At 35.3% G+C, this 23,540-nt stretch overlaps 1 protein-coding gene across 5 annotated transcripts in view; it reads right to left on the reverse strand.

Moving 5' to 3' along the window:
- The window catches only part of USP15 (ubiquitin specific peptidase 15), a 117,208-nt gene extending 93,933 nt beyond the window's left edge, over positions 1-23,275 (reverse strand). For 2 of the 5 annotated variants that reach the window (XR_008419725.1, XM_053895842.1), the window contains exons 1-2: positions 23,109-23,271; positions 1,021-1,148 (exon numbers count right to left, since the gene is read on the reverse strand). Coding sequence is in view for 4 of the 5 variants with exons in the window: in XM_053895842.1 (XP_053751817.1) it covers positions 1,021-1,148; positions 23,109-23,197 (217 nt within the window). In the remaining variant the exon portion in view is untranslated. Of the gene's footprint in view, positions 1-1,020; positions 1,149-23,108 lie in introns of all 5 variants that reach the window. The other 3 variants (XM_019454966.2, XM_019454965.2, XM_053895841.1) reach the window with 2 other exon arrangements.
- Positions 23,276-23,540: the final 265 nt, after the last annotated feature.

Consider the following 23,540-nt stretch of genomic DNA (forward strand, 5'->3'; position numbering starts at 1 on the left):
GGTCTCTGTCTCTTTTTGCTGGTCATTCCTATCTGGTACTCTAAACTCAAAACTCTGGTGGCCTGGGTCTCCCTGAATCCCAAACTCTTTCCTCAACTGGGGGGAGTGCCAGGCTCTACATGGGTTTCCTCTTCTGTGCCTTGTTTTGAAAACTGGTATCAATGCAGTAAGCTGAGGCAATCATAGGGCTTACCGCATTTGTTTCCTATATCTCAAGGATCACTGTTCTTTGCTGCCTGGTATCCAATGTTTTGAGAACCACTGATTTATATATTTTGTCAAGGTTTTAGTTTGCTCAGGTGGAAGAGTAAATCTAGTCCCTGTTACTCCATCTTAGCCAGAAATGGAAGCTCCGGTACTTGTGTTTTATACCCTTTAAATGTAATGAGAGGTACAGAAAACTGGTAAGTAGCAAGGGTTGGAGAAGATTGATGCAAAAATCCAAGAATGTAAACATTTACCAGTGCTCCCCAACTAAATAATCATGCGTCCATTAGGAATAATGTAGCACTATAGTGTTTTAAGATAGTGCTTTCTAACTTACATTCTTCATTTAAAGATGTGAATAATAAACATTTCTTACATAATAAATGAAAACAATCTGTCATAATACACAGTAATAACTAATTATGATAGAATAATCTGAGTTCATTAGGTCAAATCTATTATACAAAGAAATTTTTTTTAACATTTATTCATTTTTTTGAGAGACAGAGCATGAGCAGGGGAGGGGCAGAGAAAGAGAGAGAGAGAGAGAGAGAGAGAGAGAGAGAGAGAGAGAGAGAGAGAATCCAAAGCAGGCTCCAGGCTCTGAGCTGTCAGCACAGTCAACACAAAGCTTGACACGGGGCTCGAACTCATGAACTGCAAGATCATGACCTGAGCTGAGCTTAACCAACTGAGCCCCAAAGAAATTTCTAATATATCTATTTACATTAACATTTTCCATATTATGTACATTTACTATAACATATTCAAATGAACACATTTACAACCTGACTGAAGAAAAGAAATAATGACCTTTGAGAAGTCCAGAGTTATCAATGGGTCCAGGATATACATTTTGATCTCCCATCTGGTATTTGTCCCAGCTGTCAAAGCCAACATATTTTTTCCACTGTTTGAACCAGCGACTATCGACTAGGTACCTGAAAAAGAAAAGAAATCAGTAAAGGAACTATAGGAACAGCAAAGAAGCTATTTTTGATACTTCATTTTATACTACAGTATATGCCTACTTCAAAGGATTATTGAGAATAACTGTAACGTGACTCAGTATCTGGAAAAAGAATATTTCATTTGTGTAAAGTGTTATTTCTACTGTTCTATAAATATCTACTATTTGAGGACAAGTATTGACATACATGTTAAAAAAAAATCCTTAACAGTACCTCTTAAAAAATGCAGTAACTATTCAATAAAATATTTGACAACTGAACCAATTCAAATGGTAATCTTAAGAATCAATCAAAACAAACTTTAAAATATAACATGGTAAACTATAAAGAAACATGAAAATGGTTCTTCTGCAAAAAACTTACACACACAGTATGTTAATTTTATATATTTTACTCTATGTTTTTGGGGATAAGGAAAATGGATTATTAAAAGTATGCAAGATCGATTATAATAACTATAACACATTTTTTAAAACTATAAAAACAATTAGTTTCTTCACTAACAAAATTAATAACAATAATACTGTCTCCATCTGTTTTTCATACAGTAGTAAAATCTGCTGGGGCAAGGAGAATTGTTTTTCTTTTTCTTTTTTCTTTTTTGGTGGTTTCAAAAGTGTGGTACCCAAGCACTATAAGCTTTACTTTATTGAAACTGTATTCATCTTATTTTCAAATATCTAGAATTGGCTTCTCATCAGATGGCCAGTGACAGAAGAAGTCAAATAATGGTGTTCTAGCAAACAAAATATAAAAAAAATCATAAATGTAAAAAAGTTTACAAATTAATTCTGATTATTTTATATCTACTATGAAATACCGCTTTGCCATGGACTCATAATTATTTTAAATTCTTTACCAGAAATATTTTCCCCACACTTAACTAGGTTTAATCACAAACAAAATCAGGAGTAAAGGTCAACAAGATGTTTAAAGCCCACAAGTGTACTAACACAGGTAAGCCAAGTTTATTTGGAGACCATCATTATTATGTATCTGTGCTTACCACATGCAGCACTAAGTATAGGAATGAAACCCTACAGTTATATCTGAAAATATCTGAAGCAAATTCCTAGAGAATATTCATCAGCAGTTTAATTCCCTAAAAATGGGTTTTGTAGAATTATCTATACACTAGTACCCCAAACCTATAGTCAGGACTATGTAACAGAAAGTCCTCAAACTGCAGAATTTGAGACTTATGTAGAGAAAAAGTTCAGAGACTAAGTCCTAAGAAAACCCTGTTTCTAAAATAAATAGATTAGCAATAACTTTACATGTTAAATAATAAAGAAAATTATACTTAATTGTACCTCATTCACTAAACATCTTTTAGAGTGTCTCCTATATCTAAATAAAATTATTCAGATGTTTCATTTGCTTTCTTTGCAAATTAATGTCACACTAAATGGCCTTTCCTCTGTTTCATCTATTTTTTTAATCATTGTGCCAATTTCATAGTATCTTTATTACTTTAATCTTAATCTTTATTTTTTTAGGGCAAGTTCCCTCAGCTTGTTGATTTTGCAAATTGCCTAAACTATCCTTGGCCATTTGCTCCTCCACATGAATTTTTGAGTCAGTTTACCAAGTTCCACAAAAACTATGATTAAGATTTTGATTGGAATCACACTGAATTTATAGATTAACAGTAATACTATAAATAACAAGCGATTTATAAAACTTACATTAAAACTACTTGGGAAATATTACCAAATTCTATTTATATTTAAAAGATACTTCTAAAAGATGGCATTTTATCTGCCAAAGTATTTAATAAATCCTTTACTGTTATAGTATAAGTTTGTACTGGGTAGTATTCATCTCGTCTTTTGCCATAATATTTCTAGTTCAACTCTCAGATCATGAAGTGACTACTTTCTGTATACTACTACTACTGTAAGAGGATACTCTCTCATTTGATGGATATTTACCTGCTTTCAACACTACTTTCAATTAAAAAGTCCATCATATTTCTATTATAGGCTACCTATATCTTATTTGTGGAATTTTGTGGTAATGAAAGATGAAGGAAATGTAGGAAAAAACAGGAACATCTATTATAGAAATAATATGTAGACTTCTCCACTCTGGAAAAGAGTAAGAAGGTTCCTCAAAAAATTAAAAATAGAAGAACACTACAACCCAGCAATTGCACTACCAGGTATTTATCCAAGGGATACAGGTGTGCTGTTTCAAAGGGGCACATGTACCCCAATGTTCATAGCAGTGCTACTGACAATAGCCAAAGTATGGAAAGAGCCCAAATGTCCATTGATGGATGAGTGGATAAAGAAGATGTGCGTGTGTGTGTGTGTGTGTGTATTTATATATATATATATATATATATATATATATATATATACACACATACATACTTTCTTGTATATACACATATATACATACAATTGAGTATTACTTGGCAATCAAAAAGAATGAAATCTTGCCATCTGCAACTATGTGGATGGAACTGGAGGGTATTATCCTGAGTGAAATTAGTCAGAGAAAGACAAATATATGACTTCACTCATATGAGGACTTTAAGAGACAAAACAGATGAACATAAGGGAAGGAAAGCAAAAATAATATAAAAACAGGGAGGAGGACAAAGCGTAAGAGCCTCTTAAATATAAACAACAGAGGGTTGCTGGAGGGGTTGTGGGAGGGGGGATGGGCCAATAAGGGGCATTAAGGAATCTACTCCTGAAATCACTGTTGCACTATATGCTAACTCACTTGGATGTAAATTAAAAAATTAATTAAAAAAAAAAAGGAGGGCACTTATTGGGATGAGCACGGGGTATTAAATGTAAGTGATGAATCACTAAATTCTGTTCCTGAAACCATTATTACACTATATGTTAACTTGGATTTAAATAAATTGAAAAAAATTAAGAAATAGTTCAAAATTTAAAAAAAGTATGTAGACTTCTCAAGTATACTCAAGAAAGATAATAGTATTAGATGAAGTTGACAACTAAAAAAAATAATATTTCAAGACATATACATAGATTTGTTATACTATAAAAACTTAACCCCTAATCTGCGTATCTGCCAAAATGTAAGACTCCTCAATGTGAACTGATAAAAGCCTACAACAGAATCAGTACCTCTCAACGATTACAAATAAGTGAACAAAGACAGGACTTAGACATTCTCAACAGCACTCATTTTTCTTTCTTTTTTTTTTTTTTAATTTTTTAATGTTTATTTATTTTTGAGAGAGAGAGGAAGAGCATGAGCAGGGGAGGGGCAGAGAGAGGAAGAGACACAGAATTTGAAGCAGGCTCCAGGCTCTGAGTTGTCAGCACAGAGCCCGACATGGGGCTCTAACTCACCAGTCTTGAGATCATGACCTGAGTCGAAGTTGGATACTTAACTGACTGAGCCACCCAGGTGCCTCTCTCAACAGCACTCTTAATCCTTGGTGTGCTATTAGGATCCAGATGGACCAATTTCAGTTTCTGAGGATTTTTTTTTTTTTTGAATAGCTAGAACCATTTGTAAAGATTGATTTTTTCATAACTTTTATTCTTAGACTGCTAAGAAAGAATAAAAGTCATGAAATAATAATCTTTATAAACTGTTATAACTTTGATTTTAAGATGAAGTCTAAAATCCTTAACATTGCCTACTAGGGCTTGCCTGATCTATCTACTCCTACCTACCTATCTGGTCTCAACTGGTACTAATTTTCTTTGTGCTGAGATCTAACTACAAGAACTTTCTTTCAGTTGCTAGATACTCCATTTTTTGCCTTACAGCTCCATCTGCCTAGAATATTCTCCTATTGCTCCCAACATCTATTTAGTTCCTATCATCTTTCAGATACTCTACATGTCACTTTCTCAGGGAATCTTTCCATAAGCCTTTCCCATTTCCTCTCAGTTTAGATTAGGAAAAACAAGATGGCAATATCAGCCTACTAGTTATCAAGACTCTTTATTAAGTTAAAGAAATTACTTTTAATAACAAAATAATTAACATCTGAGTTTTATTCTTGGGCCAGGTGCATACTTCTAAGCACTTTAATATATTGGTTCATTTATTCCTTTACCCAATAATGTAGGTACTATTGTAATTTCATAGGCACACAGAAATAACTTGCCCAAGGTTACAAAGTTAGTGCCAGATCTGTGGGTAAAAAATGTGATCATGGCATAGAGAGAAGCAAAGAGACCAATGAAAACAGCACAAAGAAACAAGAATTGGACTCATGTGTATGTGGAACTATGATATATGCCAAAACATGATTATGAATAGTGGGGAAAGATCTGGTTAAATGTGTGGGGGAAAAAATTAGAGCTCTACCTCACATATGCAGTCTGTTCTACTCTAATGTTTGTTTTGAAAACTTGAAAATGTTAAATGTATTTATATACTAAACATGATTAATATATTTGAGGACAATAGCACAAATTTCAGTATATGTTAAAGCACTACTTTAATACACAAGCAGAGCTGGGACTAGGGTAAGGCAGGTAAGATGCCTAGAAACCCTAATAGGAAGCTTCTTCAATTCTGCCCCATAAATGCCTAGATTGCTTTACCATAGTCCTAACACTGACACACACACAAGGTGATGTAGCAAACTACTCAGCTGCACTGAACGGCTTAGGAATGCACAAAGCACACACACTTCAAACCTTCATGTGTGTTATGAGTCACATTTGCCACATCTGCTGTTAAAACTTCTTGGCAGATTCCAGGGGCACCTGGCTGGCTCAGTTGGAAGAATATGTGACTCTTGATCTCAGGGTCGTGAGTTCTAGCCCCATGTTGGGTGTAGAGATTACTTAAATAAATAAAATTAAAAAACAAAAACAAAAAATCCCACAACTTCTTGGCAGGTTTCAGAAAACTTTCCTTCCAACTCTCCACAATAACTCACAAGCTGCAACCCTTTAAATCCTACTTCCGCAAGTCAACTTCATCATTTTCAAAAGAAAAATGTCATATTTATTATGGTAGTTCTATATTTCTTAACAATTTAACATATGTAAAACTGTGCTATCACTTTTATTATATATATATATTTTTAACTTTAACGTTTATTTATTATTGAGAGACAGAGCATGAGCAGGGAATGGGCAGAGAGTGGGGGAGACACAGAATCCAAAGCAGGCTCCAGGCTCTGAGCTGTCAGCACAGAGCCCGACATGGGGCTTGAACCCACAAACCGTGAGATCATAACCTGAGCTGAAGTCGGACTCTCAACCAACTGAGCCACCCAGGCGCACCTATTATATTTTTTAATGTGTCACTGACAAAAATTTTCTGAGTGCTGTGTCCCAGACCCATTTTTCCCATATGCTGTGTTTATTGCATGATTTTGCATATTACACAGTGATTTTTAGGAACACATGCCGTGTTACAACAGAACTAACTGTACAAAAATAAGTTATAGTTGGATTAAAAATGTAAATGTGAAAGTAAAAGTATAATTTAAAAAAAAAGATAGGAGAAAATCCTCATTACCTTAGAATATAGAAGAGTTAAGACAAAAAGCAAAAAAAGACTGATAAACTTGCCAAGGTTAAAATGAAAAGCTTCAACAACAAAGACACCATTAAGTAAAGAGATAACATACAGACTGGGGAAGATACTTATACTCCACATAACCGACCAAGGATTACAATACATGAAAAAGTCCTTTAAGTTAGTAAATAAAAAAAATTCTTTTAACAGAAAAAGGAAAAAAAAGCAACTCACAGAAGAGAAAGTCATAATGGCCTCTACACATATGAGAAGATACTCAATTTCATCAGCAATGGAAAAAAAAAGAAACTAACACCGTACCATATCGTTCTGAACCATATCATGAAGCTGGTGAACACAAGCATGTGCACATGTGTCAACAATATTAAGTTGTGGAGAACATGTAGGGTAACAGGAACTTGTATACTGCCACAGGGGAGTAAACTAGAACCTGCTAGTTCCTTCCAACTAGTTTGGATGGTAGTTTGGCAATATCTACTAAAGATGAAGATGTATATACCACATGATCATGTAGTGTCATTACTAAGTTTTACCCTACAGAAACTCTGGCACATATTTACAAAAATACAACTGTAAGAATATATACTGCAGCATAATTTGTCAAGAATGAAAAAGGGGGAAAAAACCTAATATCCACTTTTCATACCAAATATATTACACAAGAATTCTAATGAAAAATACAACTACATGTATTAATAAGGATAAATCTCAAAACTACAATGTTAAACCAAAAAAATAAGACACATGTAATATAACACAAATACATAAAGATAACAGATATGCACACACAGAACTACAGAAAACTTAAAAACATGCCACAAACAGTACATACTATTTAATGATCCATGCATATATTAAAATATATACATAAGATAATTTTAATAATTATAAAACTAAATATAGAATTTAAAGTAATAACAATAACCTAATTCAGGACAGTGGCTCCCTCTGACAAGGGAGGGAAGGGGATGGGACTAGGGAAACATACACAGGGACATTCAACTGTTTCTGTAATGTTTTACTTACTTGCTTATTTATTTTTAAAGTTTATTTATTTTGAAAGAGAGCATGTGCATCAACAAGTGGGGGAGGAGTAGAGAGAATCCCAGGCAGGCTCTGCACTGAGGGTGCAGAGCTCAATGCGGGGCTCGACCTCACAAAAGAAGCTGAAGTCAGATGCTTAACCAACTGAGCCACCTGAGGTTTTATTTTTTTAAACTAAGAGATGTGTACACAAGTGTTTTGTTATATTTTCCTTTATACTCTTCTGTCTTCCTGAAATAGGACATTAAACATGGCTAATATTTTCTATTTAAGATAGAATAACAGTTTATATATACGGTATACATATACACACACAAAAATGGAGTCAAATGTATAGACTGAATAATTTTGAGGTCAAAACTGGTAAGAGTTAAGTGACAGTCAATAAATGAAAAGACATTTCCACCATAAAAATAAGAAAATTATAAATACAACTTAGGTTTTTTTTTTTAAATTGGGATAGAAATATGTACAACAAAATGTATAAAATGCAGTTTGTTTTAGTATTTATTTTTGAAATTGTAGGTTTATGTTATCTCTTATACTAATCTCATATCTTATATGATCTTTTCCAAATAGATAAATTCACATTTGAATTTTAATAAAAAGTTTACATAAGTTTTGGAGAATTTTCTTTGGAAAAAGCATGATTTACTTGATTATTTCTAAATTTATCAAATTATGCTTCTGACACACATTAATGTATTCATTCTCAAGAAATTATTTCCTTTGGTAACTAAAGCAACCAGTAAGTAAGCCAGAAAAGTAGAATATTTTTCTACTTTGAGATATTGGGTGATATCTCAAAAGAAAAGAAAAGCACATAAAATATAGAAAGTACAGATTATAACCCTTGATATCTGGGAAGATGATATAAGCAAAACAATCAAAAATCCCAAAATTGACACATATACTGATTTTAAGCTGGTTCAAGTTTTAGTACGAAGTATTACTTTATAGATTTGCAACCATCTAAAATTCATCTAAATACCAATCTGCAAATATCCAGAGAGTCCAAAGTGTAGAAGGGTAATAATAAATTGCTTTGTGATGAATGCACTAATTTAAGTTTCTTGCACAACAGACTCTATATCTTATAGATGAGACCAAAGGTGAAATCTATAGAGTCCTTTTTTTAATAATCTGAAGACATCTGGCTGTGCTCCCATATAAAATGCCATGAGGAACATGCACCAAAATATGATCAAAATCACTTTATTTATGATTGAGGCCTCTGGCTGTAGCTTAATCACTACCATTTCCCTCTGTTTCAGTGGGTTACAAGGAACTTCATGAGTGTCTCACCCTTGCACTACCCATGATTCTCCACACTAGTACGCTAATATGAAAATATTTTTATCATTATGTTAATATTATCTGGGTTCAAAAATTAGTAAAGAAAATCTCGTGGAGATTAAAGATCTATGGTCTTCAGTCTCTCAAATCCTTCAGAGATAACCCACAATCCTCCAGCATATCTTCAGATAGCCTTCTCTATTTCCAAAAATTTCAACTTTGCCAGTCTAACTCTCTCATCCATTAGGCTGAACAGACAATCTTGCTTCCCTACTTTCTGAGGAAGTTAGATGCCTCTACTTTCTGTCCAACTCTCTCGCTTCACATCTTTATTCTTATCTGATTCTGTTACAGTTTGGTGAAGGATGTAACCCTCTTTAAATCCAAGGTAATTATTTTCGATCCTAAGCTTTGGATTTAATTTCCTTCTGCCTTGTTGGAGACTTACCCCATTAAGAACCCCTACTCTCGTTTCTCCTTGTATCTTACCTTTTTTTTTTCCCACTCAGCATGTAAAAAGGGCCAATTCTTTCACCCTTTTCCCCCACATCACCTCCCAACTTTTACACTCATTTCCTTCTGTATCTACTTCCATTCTTCTGATTTGTCCTTGCAATCAAGCTTAAGTTTCTACTCCTCAATCCTCACTTACTCTTCACCCTTGTACAAGAAGTCTTCCTACCCCAAAGAGCCCTCAAAAAGTTTCTTACAAATTCAAAGGATTCATAGTATTATGTACCTTATCAAGCCTTTCTAAAGTTAAACTATGTGAGGGGCACCCAGGTGGCTCAGTCAGTTAAGCTTCTGACTTTGGCTAAGGTCATGATCTCACGATTTGTGAGTTCGAGCCCTACGTTGGGCTCTGTGCTGACAGCTTAGAGTCTGGAGCCTGCTTTGGATTCTGTCTCGCCTTCTCAAAAATAAGCAAAAAAAATTTTAAGTTAAACTATGTGATACTACCTTTTGTTTTTTGCGACTTTCGCTTCCTCTGCTCAAATGTTACTACTTCACAGAGTTGCTAATTTCTTCTTCACTCACTGTTCATACTCTCCAATGATATTGTACTTCATACCAATGATTCCAAAATCTGCATCCCAGGGCCAGTCCTCACATCCTTAAGTCATATTTCCAATTCCTACTAGTCCATGTCAACTTGGTTTTTTCATACATTTCAACCTCCAGTCATTAATCATTTTCACACCTTCATGTTTACTCCTTCACTAAGGGTCCTTTAATAAATGTCATCAATAATTTAATTTCCCAAGCCAGAAACCAGAATACTACCCTGTATTCCTCCTTTCCTTACCCTATAACATCTAGTAACCAAGTAACTTCAGAAAAGTACCTTATTTCTGTACCTCCCCTCCCCTATCATTTTTGAGTGGCACAGATTATTGCAATGGCTGCCCAACTTGTCTTTCCACTTTAAGTTTACTGCTTCCAATTTCCCTTCCATTCTGCTACCACAGACATTTTAAAGACACAAATATGATCACGTTGCTCATTGCTTAAATCAGAATTCTACCACATAACAAAATATAAAAGCCTTATATTTATAAAAAGTTTTGTATAAAGTGCTTTCATGTTAATTAGTTTATAGTTAGAGTAACCTTTCCTTTCTTTTTTTATTTAGTTGATGGGGAAACCAAAACTCAGAAAATGTGACTTACTAATGAAATACAACTCTACTTGCATACATGAGTAATGCAAGTCCTATTTTTTTTTTTAATTTTTTCTTTTTAACGTTTATTTATTTTTGAGACAGAGCATGAATGGGGGAGGGTCAGAGAGAGAGGGAGACAAAGAATCTGAAACAGGCTCCAGGCTCTGAGCTGTCAGCACAGAGCCCCACGCGGGGCTCGAACTCATATACCGCGAGATCGTGACCTGAGCCGAAGTCGTACGCTTAACCGACTGAGCCACCCAGGCGCCCCAAGGCCTGTTTTTCATTAAGCACTCTAGTTTTCAAACTCTAAAGTTCAATGCTTTTTTTTTAATACATTAAACTTGATTACAAGTCCCATTTAATAAAGACCTAAAGATGTAATAGATGCTTAGTAAAACCACGTACCATTCCCCTCTTTATGAAACAGTAAGCGTTCTCCTAAAAACGGAAATAGTAGAGGGACATCATAATGTTATTACCAAGCTATAAATAAAAAGTGAAATACTTATTCAAAAGGCATAGTTTAACAACTATTAGCCATTTTACGTATGAAGAAAATAAGAATTTTCAAAGTGCGGCATCTTTGGTAAATGTTAGATCTTTGCCTATCAAGAATTTAGTAGAGAAAGCCTGAGTGTTCACACTATGCCTATATGAGAGTCACACTTTCATGTCAATTAAGGCTACACAAAAAGTGAACACCATCTTTCTTTTAGGAGGTTTTCCAGAATGGTAGGTGAATACTAAATCATGGGTAAATTTTTTTTTTCACATCTAATCTCAATTTGTTTTCATGCTTAGTTTTGCTTACAAATTTTCCTACCTCCCGAAATCAGACTGGAATATATATAATTTCTAAATTTAGAACAGAGAAAGAACTAGGCTATAGAGGGTATTATGTTAGGTGAAATAAGTCAGACTAAGAAAGACAAATACGGTATGATGTCACTTACATGTGGAATCTAAAAAACAAAACATGAATTAAAAAACAAACAAAATGCAGAATCAGACATATAAATTCAGAGAATAAAGTGATGGTTGCCAGAGGGAAGTACTAAGATTAATTATCTCGTTTAATGACATACTATTGATAATATCTGGAGGTTGTATGATGAGGAAAATGGGTGAAGGTAAGTGGGAGATACAGGCTTCCAGTTATGGAATAAATAAATCCTGGGAATAAAAGGTACAGCAGAGGGAATATAGTCAATAACATCACAATAGTGTTGTATGGTGACAGATGTTAGCCACACTTGTGGTAAGCAGAGCATCATGTACAGAGTTGTCAACCATACTCGAAAGAAAAAGGACTAGGCCAAAGTCTTTGCTGTGAGATCTTAAAGAGGTTAGTGCTAAAACCTTTAGATTGTTCAACTTAGAAATGGCAATTCATTTATTCACTCAATAAATACTGAAGGTCTACTACATATATACTATTCAATATTGAACAGACAGCTAGCAAAATAGCCAAGGTCCCTATATTCACAGAATTCAGAGTCCAGTGGAGGACACTAATTAAGTAATTAACATATGTAGTAAAATACTATAAGTGCTGTGAAGGGAAAGTACTGGAAATTATGAAAATATATAAGGGCTCCCTATTCAGATCAAAGGAAAGCCTCTTTGAAAAAGTAACATTTTAGCATATGAATAGAAGTTATTTCAGAAAGAGTAAGAAAAAAAGCTATCTAGACAAGAGGAACAGCATGTGCTAGGACCAGAACTTTGGGAGTCTGGTATGTTGGAGGAACTGACTAAATGATATTGGAGTTTATAAGGGGGTGGAGGGGTGGGGAGAGAAATGCTAGTCAAGGCTAGAGATGTAGAATGGACTCAGACTGTACAATGCCTTTAGGGTAATAATAAGGATTTTATCCTAAGTGTAACAGAAAACCGCTGTAAGATTTTTAGCAGGGAAAAGACATGATCTGATTTACATTTCATGAAGACCACTGGAAATACCTCACAAGATTACTGGGAGGATCAAATACAAATCAAATCTTTAGTGAGTAAAAAACTTACATAAAGCTATAAGTACTTCAAAAAGGTCTATATTATATCGTGCTAAATATCTGAATGCGTCAAGAAAAACAAATTGTATTGTGGTCTGGACGGAATAGGTTTCAATGGCTCCAAAGTAGCTGGGTCAGTTTTAGGACCCAAAATAAAGTTAATTTTAAGACAGTCGTCAAATGCTGAAAACCTACCATAAGAACTAAAAAGGCCAAGTTTCTTTCTTCTTCTTCTTATTTCTTTTTTTGGTGGTGGCAGGGTAAAGATAGAATTCTATAAGTTGTTTAGTGTTTTTATGCACGCTGGAAGCAAATTTAAGGAAAGATATATAGGGGCCAATAAATGAGAAATAGTTTTAGACACAAAGAAGTTTAAAAGCAGTATGGGGCAATGAGGGAATCTCAGTAGCTGCATTTAGAAAATCATAGAGCTAATGAATGCATAGTTCTTTCTTTTCTTTTCTCCATTAGTATGTTTATACTTACAACTTTTAGATAAGCAGTTCCTCTTTGTCTAATACTGACATAAATATGTCATTTATTTCCTAAAAAACCCACCTTTTTCTCTGCAACGTATACATAAAATAGTAATTCTTTTACCACTTAGAAAACACACAAATATTTCAGCCTAATTCAACGTAGCACACAATTTCAGAAAAAAACATGTATAACTATTTATGCACAATTAGCAGAATAAACAATTCTCGATGCTAATTCACTCTAAGATTCATTCTCTAACTTAATGATATACTATTTAGATTACATTTACATAGCAAGAACATAAAACCATTTTTAAGACTAAAGGAGATATCGATAATATCTAGCATTTTAAGCCATTATAAACCAGATAATATACAGGCTTTTAAAAAAAGTACCAAACTATAACTCAGGATTTCATTGTTTCAGTTAAACTTAACCAAAGAAAGCTATGAAGTCCTTTCAAATAAAACAATGGCTTGATTAATCTCTTTATATCTTCATTTTAAATTTCAAGCATTTCCAACTGATTTTCTGCTTTGCACATTAAATTCATCAGTTAGCAAGAACTAATTTTTATGACCTCTTTTTACATCTAAACTAAGATTAAAAAAGGAACTCAGGAAAGAGGCCAAGTAAAATTGTGAAAGTGAAAAGAAAACCCAGAGAATGGAAGAAAATTTTGCAAATCATTTCTCTAATGAGGGATTTGTATCTATAATACATAAATTCTCAAAACTCAGTAATACAAACAATCTAATTTAAAAATGGGCAAAGGATCTAGATAAACATTTTGCCAAAGAAGGTATACAAATGGTCAATATCCATATGAAAAGATGTGCAAAATCATTAATCATTAGGAAAATGCAAATCAAAACTACAATGAGATACCACTTTATATCCACTAAGATGGCTGTAATCAAAAAAAGACATTAACAAGTGCTGACAATGATGTGGAAAAATTGGAACCCTCATATACTGCTGATGGCAATGTAAAATGCAGCATCCACTTTGGAAAAGAGCCTGTCAGTTCCTCAAAAATTAAACATAGACACCCAGCAATTCCACTTCTAGGTCTATACTCAAGAGAAATCAGTTATATCTACCCAAAAACTTACACATGAATGTTCACAGCAGGATTACTCATAAGAGTCAAAAATATGAACAACTCAAATTTCATCAACTGATGAAGCAATAAGTTCAATGTGGTATATTATCTATACAGTGAAATACTATTCAGTAATAAAAGGAAATGAAGTACTAATACTTCACGGAAGAAGCCAGACACAAATATCATGTATATGATTCCAAAATATCCAAAATAGGCAAATCTATAGAACAAAAAGCACATTAGTAGCTGCCTAGAGCAGGGGGATTTGAGGAGAAATGGGGGGGGGGGGGCAGGGAAGAAGGGAGCTGCTAACAGTTACGGAGGATTTGGGGAGGGGTGATATTCCAACACTAATTAAGGTAATGGTTGCACAATTCTATGAGAATACTGAAACCCAGTAAAATGTAAGTTTTAAGTGGGCAAACTGTATGATATGTGAATTACATCACAATAAAGCTGTTATTTACTATTAAAAAACGTTTTTAAATTTTTTTTTTTTTTTTTTTTTGAGAAAGAGAGAGCGCAAGTGGTGGAGGGGCTGAGAGAGAGGGAGACACAGAACTGGAAGCATGCTCCAGGTTCTGAGCTGCCAGGAGAGAGCCCGACATGGGCTTGAACTCACGAACCATGAGATCATGACCAGAGCCAAAGTTGGATGCTCAATGGACTGAGCCAACAAGGCACCCTTTTCTTTCTTTTCTTTTTCTTTCTTTCTTTCTTTCTTTCTTTCTTTCTTTCTTTCTTTCTTTCTTTCTTTCTAAGAGTGGAAGGGTCATATATGTGGATAGGATTATTAGGGATGATTCTACAGAAATTGGTGTTGAGCTAGGTTTTGAAGAAAGTCAATGTCAAGAATTAGTAAAATGTACTTGAAACAATATGAATGATGTGTAAAGCCCTATGATGCAGAAATCAGTAAGTAATTTGCAGGAAATGGGAAACACCATCAGTACCAAAGCAGAGCTATATAAGTTAGAAATGAGACTGCTAAGAGACTAGAAAGCTAAACCAAGGAGAGAGCCACAGAATATCCTACAGGTTCCTCAGATGGAAAACAGATGAAAGTGCTATTTTGATATGATAAAGCTATCACTTCCTGATTTTAAAACTTGAAAGTATTCTTCTTTCAAAAAGCTGCTTCCATAATATGAGTATATGGCTCAGTTTTAAATGAGCATCATGCACTCAGTTTAAAATATGGGCTTTCGAGTTGACTATCTAGCTTGGGAATCTTTGCTCTACCACTGATCCAAGTGTGACTGTGTACATATAACTCTGTACCTCAGTTTCTCTATCTGCAAAATGAGAACAGGTATAAAGCTCTTAACACGGTAAATGAGTGATAATTTTTGTAACCATCACCATAACTATATGATACATGTAACTATTCAGCTGTACTTCTCCAGAGAATTAAGCTTCTACGGCTTGAAACCCGTTCAAATTTATGAATATAAATTTTCCATCTATATCAAACATAAATCTCCTGTGATTAAACTGTTAAACTTGGTCAAGCTTTTTAAACATAAATAATATAAGACAACCCAAATTTTCATATTTCTTTTACTATGATCATTTCACCCTCATCATTTTTAATCTTTTTTTTGTAACATTTTACTCAAGGAACTTCATGCTCTTTTGACTCGGGTAATTAATTTGGTCTTTAATGCTCCAGGTTTTGATTTAACTGGCTCTCTAAAATTTAGAATAGCCTGAGCCACTCTTGGACTTGCTTGTGAAAGTCTTTGACTTCTTTCACGAAGGAGGTCCTTTCTATGGCTGCTTCTGCTACATGATTTTTCCTAACAGTAAGGAATTATCACATTACTATTTGGGTCTTCTCAAAACTAAAAGGAGAGAAGGGACAGCTAGCTCTCCTCCTCAGGGAGAAGAAAAGGTAGTTATTACCCTCCTTTTCAGGGAGGAGGGCTATAAAGAAACCATGCAGAATCTTACTGACGGAGGTAGTAAAGAGTGTTGTAGGCATAACCAAATACAGGTTAATCATACAGAGGTTTTCTGCCTCCTATTAAAATCTCACCTTCTTTTCTTCTTTTTGAGGAGTTATTCTTCATTAGGCCTTCAGATATGTCATTTAAACTGTATCCAAAACTGAGGTTACTTACTACCAGTCTTATTCTATGTTTCTTTAGTAGTGACTTCTGTGTAAACTGGATGATAAAACTGAAAGGAGCTCCTTCCTTTCCCTTGTTTAAAGAATAGATGGGAAAAGAGGGTGGAGAGATGACTTCGATGGAAAAAATATAAGATATAGAGTATGAATTGCAGTGGAAACTAGGGAAATGAAAATAAAAGGCACAAACTGAACTGAGTCAAGAAGAAAAACAACTGTTTTAGTAACTGTTGAAAAACTCTATAAAGGAGCTAAGGGGAATAATGATTTAATGAAATACTATTTGCAATATATTTGAGTAGTGACAGCATGAGGACGTTTCTAATACTAAAGAGATACTGATAATACCTAGTATTTTAAATCATTATAAACCAGGTATTTAAAGCAGCTCTGAACTCTTCAAAGCATCTATAAAACGAGGTAAATAAGAAAACTTACTCTAAGTATAAAGCATGTACAACAGTGAACGACACAGTGTTAGCATTCAATAAATGTTCGCTAGTGGTGGCATTACCAACTGTGAACCACATGCAAATCAATTGGTTTCTCTGAGCTCAGTTTCCTTACCTATAAGAAAGGAATATAAATACATACCTGATCCTTATTTTAAGGACTAAATCAGATAATGCAAGTAAACACCTTCATTGGTTGCTCTTAACCTTCCCATTATCTCCTTGTTAATATGTCTGATGGCTTCAATTCACTTTTATCAATAATCATGGCTTATTAATGAAGTGATTCTCAAAGTGAGGAATAGAAAAGTGACATTAAACTCATATAATAAAATGGATATATCTAATGACTAATATGGCAAAACTGATTGTTCTCTTTGCAGTAATGCTACTTGAACCATCAGTTTTCAGGAAGATGTTAAAGAGGTATCAATATTTTCACTGTCTTAATTCAAAAGTCTTTTGACTTTGAAAATTCATGAAGAGTTGTTTTTGAAAAACAAAATCACTTGGTAAACATGGAACATAAAATACCAAACTTTCATATTTGCATTTCTGGGCTGGGCTCTTCCTATGGATTCATAGTCCAAAAAGGGATCCTTATGTGTTTGTGGTTTACTATAAGCCAACACTTTTAAAATACAGGCAAGGTAACTAAAACAAAAATATCCTACAAGTTCTCCTGTCTGCTTGATGTGTTATTTCTGTAAAACTGTATGAGAAGGAGCCATACAGCCTCTAATAAAATGTTACAATTACTGATAAACAATTTAAATTCAAAGTTTCAACAGTAAATCATCTCAATTTCTTTATTTTAAATAAACTTCTGGATCAAAATAACATTTATTCTACATACTGAGTTAATCACCCATTAAACTTTAAATGAATTAAATTTTCAATTTCCAGGAGAAAGACATTACGATTTTTCTAAATACTACATCATATCTAAACTGAACAGTCGGAAAAGACAAGTTGGCAATAAAATGGTAGAATTCTGCTACTAAATATAAAATAGATTCCATTTAAAAAGAAAACATGTCCATTTTTTTTTTTTTTTGCCTTTTTAAAGTGGAACATTTTAAAATGCATCTTCAAAATAAGAGGCAGTATAGTACAGTGATTTTAGGGCCTGAGTTAAAGCCCCAGACCACTTGGGTTCAAATCCCAAACTGAAAGGTATTATGCTGAATGAAATAAGTCAGCCAGAGAAGGACAGATATCATATGCTTTTACTCATATGTGGATCTTGAGAACTTTAACAAAAGACCATGGGGGAAAGGAAAGGGGAAAAAATAGTTACAAACAGAGAGGGAGGGAGGCAAACCACAAGAGACTCTTAAATACAGAGAACAAACTGAGGGTGGATGGGGGTGGGGGAGAGGGAAAGTGGGTGATGGGCACTGAGGTGGGCACTTGTTGGGATGAGCACTGGGTGTTGTATATAAGCCAATTTGACAATAAATTATATTTAAAAAAAAAAAAAAACAAACAAATCCCAAATATATCTCTGTGTGAATACTCTGAGCCTAAGATTCCTACAGCACTTTCACATTCTAGTGCCCTGGAATTGTAGCAGAGTAAACAAGTTAACATATGTAAGTACTTAAAACAGTACCTAGCAGGTGGTTTTTAAATGTAATATTAGGGGCACCTGGGTAGCTCAATCACAGTTAAGCAACTGACTGCAGCTCTGGTCATGATCTCACAGTTAGTGGGTTTGAGCCCTGTGTTGGGATCTGTGCAGACAGCTCAGAGCCTGGAGTCTGTTTCTGGTTCTCTCTGCCCCTCCCCCCACTCGTGCTCTGTCTCTTTCAAAAATAAACATTAAAAATTTTTTTTAAAAATGTAATATTATACATCGTGGCCTGACACTAATTTCTTATTATACTTATGTACAAGCAAGATTAATACTTGTCACAAAACTATTTTGTAAAAAGAACATTTAATATTTTACATGTGCTAATGGGGCAAAAAGGATAGGATTTGGGGGGAAAAGCCTAAATGTCACTAAACAGATAAATGAAATCACTGACTAAAAAGCTCTGGATCTTCCTGGCAAATAAGGTACATTAATTTTGGACTAATAACTTAGAAATGATTTAAAAACTTATAAGAAGGCTTAAATTAGGAAAAATTCCCTTTCTGGATTTTAAGCAACCAAAATGTAAAAAATATGCTTTAATAATGTCACTATTTCTGCCCTTATTTTCACCAATTTACCAACACTAAAAAAACAGTTTTGCTTTCTGGTTTCATTTCCTGAAAATGATGTGACATGTACCCTAATTTAGTGGTTAACACTTTGGCACAACTAAAATTAACATTTACAGTAATAGTAATGAAAAGAAATTTTTAGCAAGCATTTAGTAAACAATCTGGAGGTTACACTGATTAATAGTGCTCTTCTACATTATAAACTGATTTGTCATTTTAAGGTATTTTCTGTCAGTGTCAAAGTTTCACAAACATAAGAGACCATATAAAATAAAGCCTCAAAGATTTCTACGTAAAAAGAGTAGGAATGCAAGGAAAACTCTAAAACTGAATGTCTCCTAATGTGAAAACCTTGATCTGATGGGCCACTCCCTGCCAGCGTATTTAAACAAAAATATCATACATATCATGTGCAATGACTCCAAATACAAATTAAAGTTACTCTCTGAAGTATCTTAAACCTACTATAGTTCTTAGGGTGTATACAAGAGTGACACACAGGGACACCTGGGTGGCTCAGCTGGTGACTCCTAATTTAGGCTCAGGTCATGATCCCAGTGTCCTGGGATCAAGCCCTGAGTCAGGCTCCATGCCTGCTAAAGGTTCTCTATCTCCCCCTCCTACCCTCTCTCCCCTGGCTTGCCCACACTCTCTCTCATTAAAGTAAAATAAGAAAAATTAATTAAAAAAAAGACGCAAAATTTATATTTGTAAGTTAGCTATGCATTACCATAGACTGTACATAAAAGTTAAAATCACACATAAAAATTAGTGAATACGACTGGTAGAGAAATAAAATTTCATAAAAATGGGGAAATAATGCGATGATTTTGATATGTAGTTATCTGTTTATTTACTTATATCTCCAAAGAGAGTAGTCCATACCCCACAAATTGTCTTAGTAAGTCATTTAACTACCTATCCCCCTTGAATAGGTTCCTTTATCCCTAATATACTTAACATGTAACATACTTTAAACAAAATTTCCTCTTCTCTCCATGTCATGAGAAGCCACCAAGTATCTGAAGATTATCTTTCATTCAATCTAAACTAAACAATTTTAGTTTCTTTATCCTTAGTTCTATAGTTATTAAATTCTAACCTTGTTCATGGTTTTCTGAATATCTCCTTTGAGCTAAAATACAGATTAAGAAATAGCATTATAAGACTACTTCTTTACTCCTTCTAATGCAGATCAGTGTCACTTTTATACCTCACTTTTTTAAGAGGTATAATTCTGCATCAATTTTGAGTTGTCACTATAAAATCTAGTATCAAAGTTACAGAATTTGTTCTTCCTCATCTCAGACTCGTGCAACTTATTTTCATCTATAGAAAGTCAGTCTGCAGATTAAAAAAATCATTCACTATTTACAAATAAACAGAAACTCTAGTTTTCAAGCAGAATCAAATCTGTACCCATGCTTAAGTGTTAGTTACCGAACAGACTACTATGAAACCCGTCCTTATCCAAAAGTGCTCACAAACTACTTAATGAAATTTATTCATTTTAATTCCCTTGACCATAACATCAAACATTAGTATTAAACTTTTAAGAATAAACTTATGGTAAATCTTCCATTTTTTCTCATTAACCCAGTTTTTCCAAGATGGTTCCACACATATATGAAGACAACGTTCCATCTATATATAATCCATCTCAGTTATAAAATACCAGACTGGATTTGCCCCAATAAGCAAAAATGACTAACCCAAAGATCTTTTAAAAAGACATTAAAAAGAAATAACTTTTTAACAAGTTAAAAATAAGTTTGAAAGAGTCCCAAAAACAGCCCAAGTAACAACTAAATTATTAAATATCTTTACCAGTTCTGTAATTATGTGTACATAATCAAATTTGTACTTACCAAATTATTCTCCTTGAAGCTCTGAATCAAACTGAATCTAAACTATTTCCTTTTTTGACAGGTTTCACCTAATTGCAAATTAACTGCCTTACATATAAACCAAACTGGTCTTTGCAAATCCCCAGTACTATCCTGTTCCTGCATTCTTTTTCCCTTTAACTAAGGAGGGTAATGAATTTGAGAATAATTTTTTTCACATTCTGCTGTTACCTAAAAATACAGGCATCAGTTTCCTTTTCTTTAAAATGAAAGCTTTGAAAAGACGCAAATTTTGGACTTCCCATATTCTTTTAGATCTTTAAAATGTTTTATAATAACTTTGCCAAAAAGCAAAAATACTTTTATTTGAGAAACATTAAACTTTAAAAAGTTTAATGCCCACAATACACATACTGTTCCTATCACCCTATGGTGTCAACACCACCAATTATTACTCAGTATACCAAAAACACACATTAAAGAGAAGTAATAGCCACATGAATAAGAGGCACATTTAAATTTTAGATTTCTATTTCATGGAAGTCCACATTTATCTTCCTATGAGGTGGTAATAGGCTAGGTGAATCAAGAATTTTTAAGCGTAGGAAGCAAGAATTACCTTCAATAATCCACAGACTAAGGTAAACTTGTGTCTCAGGAAATACCCAATTTCCACACAAGAATAAACATGTTACAAGCACTCCAATATGAACAATAATGACGATTAAATCATCCAAAGAGCGTATTTTCTGTTGTACTGCAACAAGTGTATGTTTACACCCTCAGGGATTTTTATCATATAAGCACAGAATGTAGCCTCACAAAGTAGGAAAACAGTACCAAGACTTAGATCAAAGTACTAACATTCAAGTCCCAAGACTGCCATCTACTAGCTTAACTTGAAAATGTCCTAATACTACAGCATTTTATTAGAAGTAAATGGCGGTGACAAGAAAGTAACTAAAATTTAATGCTATCGCATAAACAGATAATATTTCAGAGCATTTCATTGAATCAGGACAAAAACCCCATAATGACATTATTATTGCCCATTTTTCATAGATGAAGATACTGAGGTACAACGATTTAAATTAACTTTCCTCAAAGTCACACCGCAGGTTAAGTGGTGAAAACAGTGACCTAACTAGGTCTAAATCGTATGTTCCTTCCAATAAGTCATAGAGGAGGTGAAAAAACACTCTAAATTATATACCAGCGATATGGTGACAATGGGACACGAAAATAATGGTTACCACTGTGAAGGGGAACATCATCCTTCTTAATAAACAGAGCACTTGCTCTTCACGCTACACATTCCCGTATCTAAGTGATTCTGAACGCCGCTTGCAATGGCCGACAAGTATTAGAATGTATACACACTTCCTTCAGTTGTTTTAAGGATATCCTTTGGGATTTCATAAGTCTGACTATTAGCAAGCGACTTAAGCCTCAAGTGGACTTATCTACTTTTTGCAGGCCTGCGTTATCCTTCAAACGAGGAGAGGGCTGCGCTTCTAAGAGAAATGCTGCCGGTTTCTACCAAGCCTCCCCGAAAGCACAAGACCACGTGGTACTCCTCATTAGCCTAAGGATCTGTACTCCTATCCCTCCTTTTGACAAGGACCTGGAAACTAGGGTTTCTTTCTCTTAAGTGGCGCCCTGACACATGCCACCTGTGTAGTAGGAACCGCAAACATCCTGCAGCCCGCCTCCCGGAAGAATACGAGCAACAGAATAACGAGGAACTTGAATGCCGACAATGCCGGGAAAAGGAAACGACTGGAGGAGGAAAGAGGGTGAGCTCTTGATCAGCCGCGGGACCCGGACCTGTCAAAAATTCGGAGACTTACGCCAAAGGACTGTAACCTATCATTCGGGAAGGCCTGAGGTGGGAGCGGCACTACGGAAGGAAGGAGGACGGAAAGGAAAAGAACTGAGTGAGTCGCCGTCGCCCCTCCTCTCACACCTCTCAGCGCGCCCCGACAAGCCACGAACCCTGGCCCTCATCTCGGGTCCAATCTTTGCCCCAGCATTTCGGGAGCAGCCCAATTCTTGCTGCCCAGCGCGGCGGCCGCCGGACCTACCCGCACCTGTCACTAGCGAAAGACACCGGCCCGCAGTTCCCGCCCAGTTCTCCCCCATCCTCCCGCAACCACGGCCACCTCAACGCCTTTCTCTCACCAGGTGTCCCCTTTCCGGAGAGAGGTTTTGAGCAGCGTCGCGATGTCAGACCGCTGGATGTCCAGATCCGCCGCTCCGCCTTCCGCCATCTTCTTCCACTAGCGGTAGCGGAGGCGGCAGCGACGGCGGCGGCACGCCCCAGAGCATTGTGGGAATGGCGTCCCGCGGCCCCGCCCAGTCGGCAGGTCGAAACCAAAAGAGACGTAATGGGGGGAGGCACCTCGGGACAAGAGTCGGTCCCGGGGGCGGACCGAGTGCGCCGCCGTGGTCTGCTGCCCCCCATCGGCCCCCGCCCGTTCAGCATCTCGTCTTGGCCTCCTGTGGCCCGGGACCGCCAGGTTTTAGATCTTCTCTGTGGGACCCTGGGTCCTCTGTCTCTAGAGCGGTGCCACCGCCCCGTCCATCCTCGACTTCTGCCTTTCCCTCCCTCTT

The sequence above is a fragment of the Panthera pardus genome, unplaced genomic scaffold (assembly GCF_024362965.1).
Source record: "Panthera pardus isolate Hobbes unplaced genomic scaffold, ASM2436296v1 HiC_scaffold_6, whole genome shotgun sequence".
NCBI classification, from domain to species: Eukaryota; Metazoa; Chordata; class Mammalia; order Carnivora; family Felidae; genus Panthera; species Panthera pardus.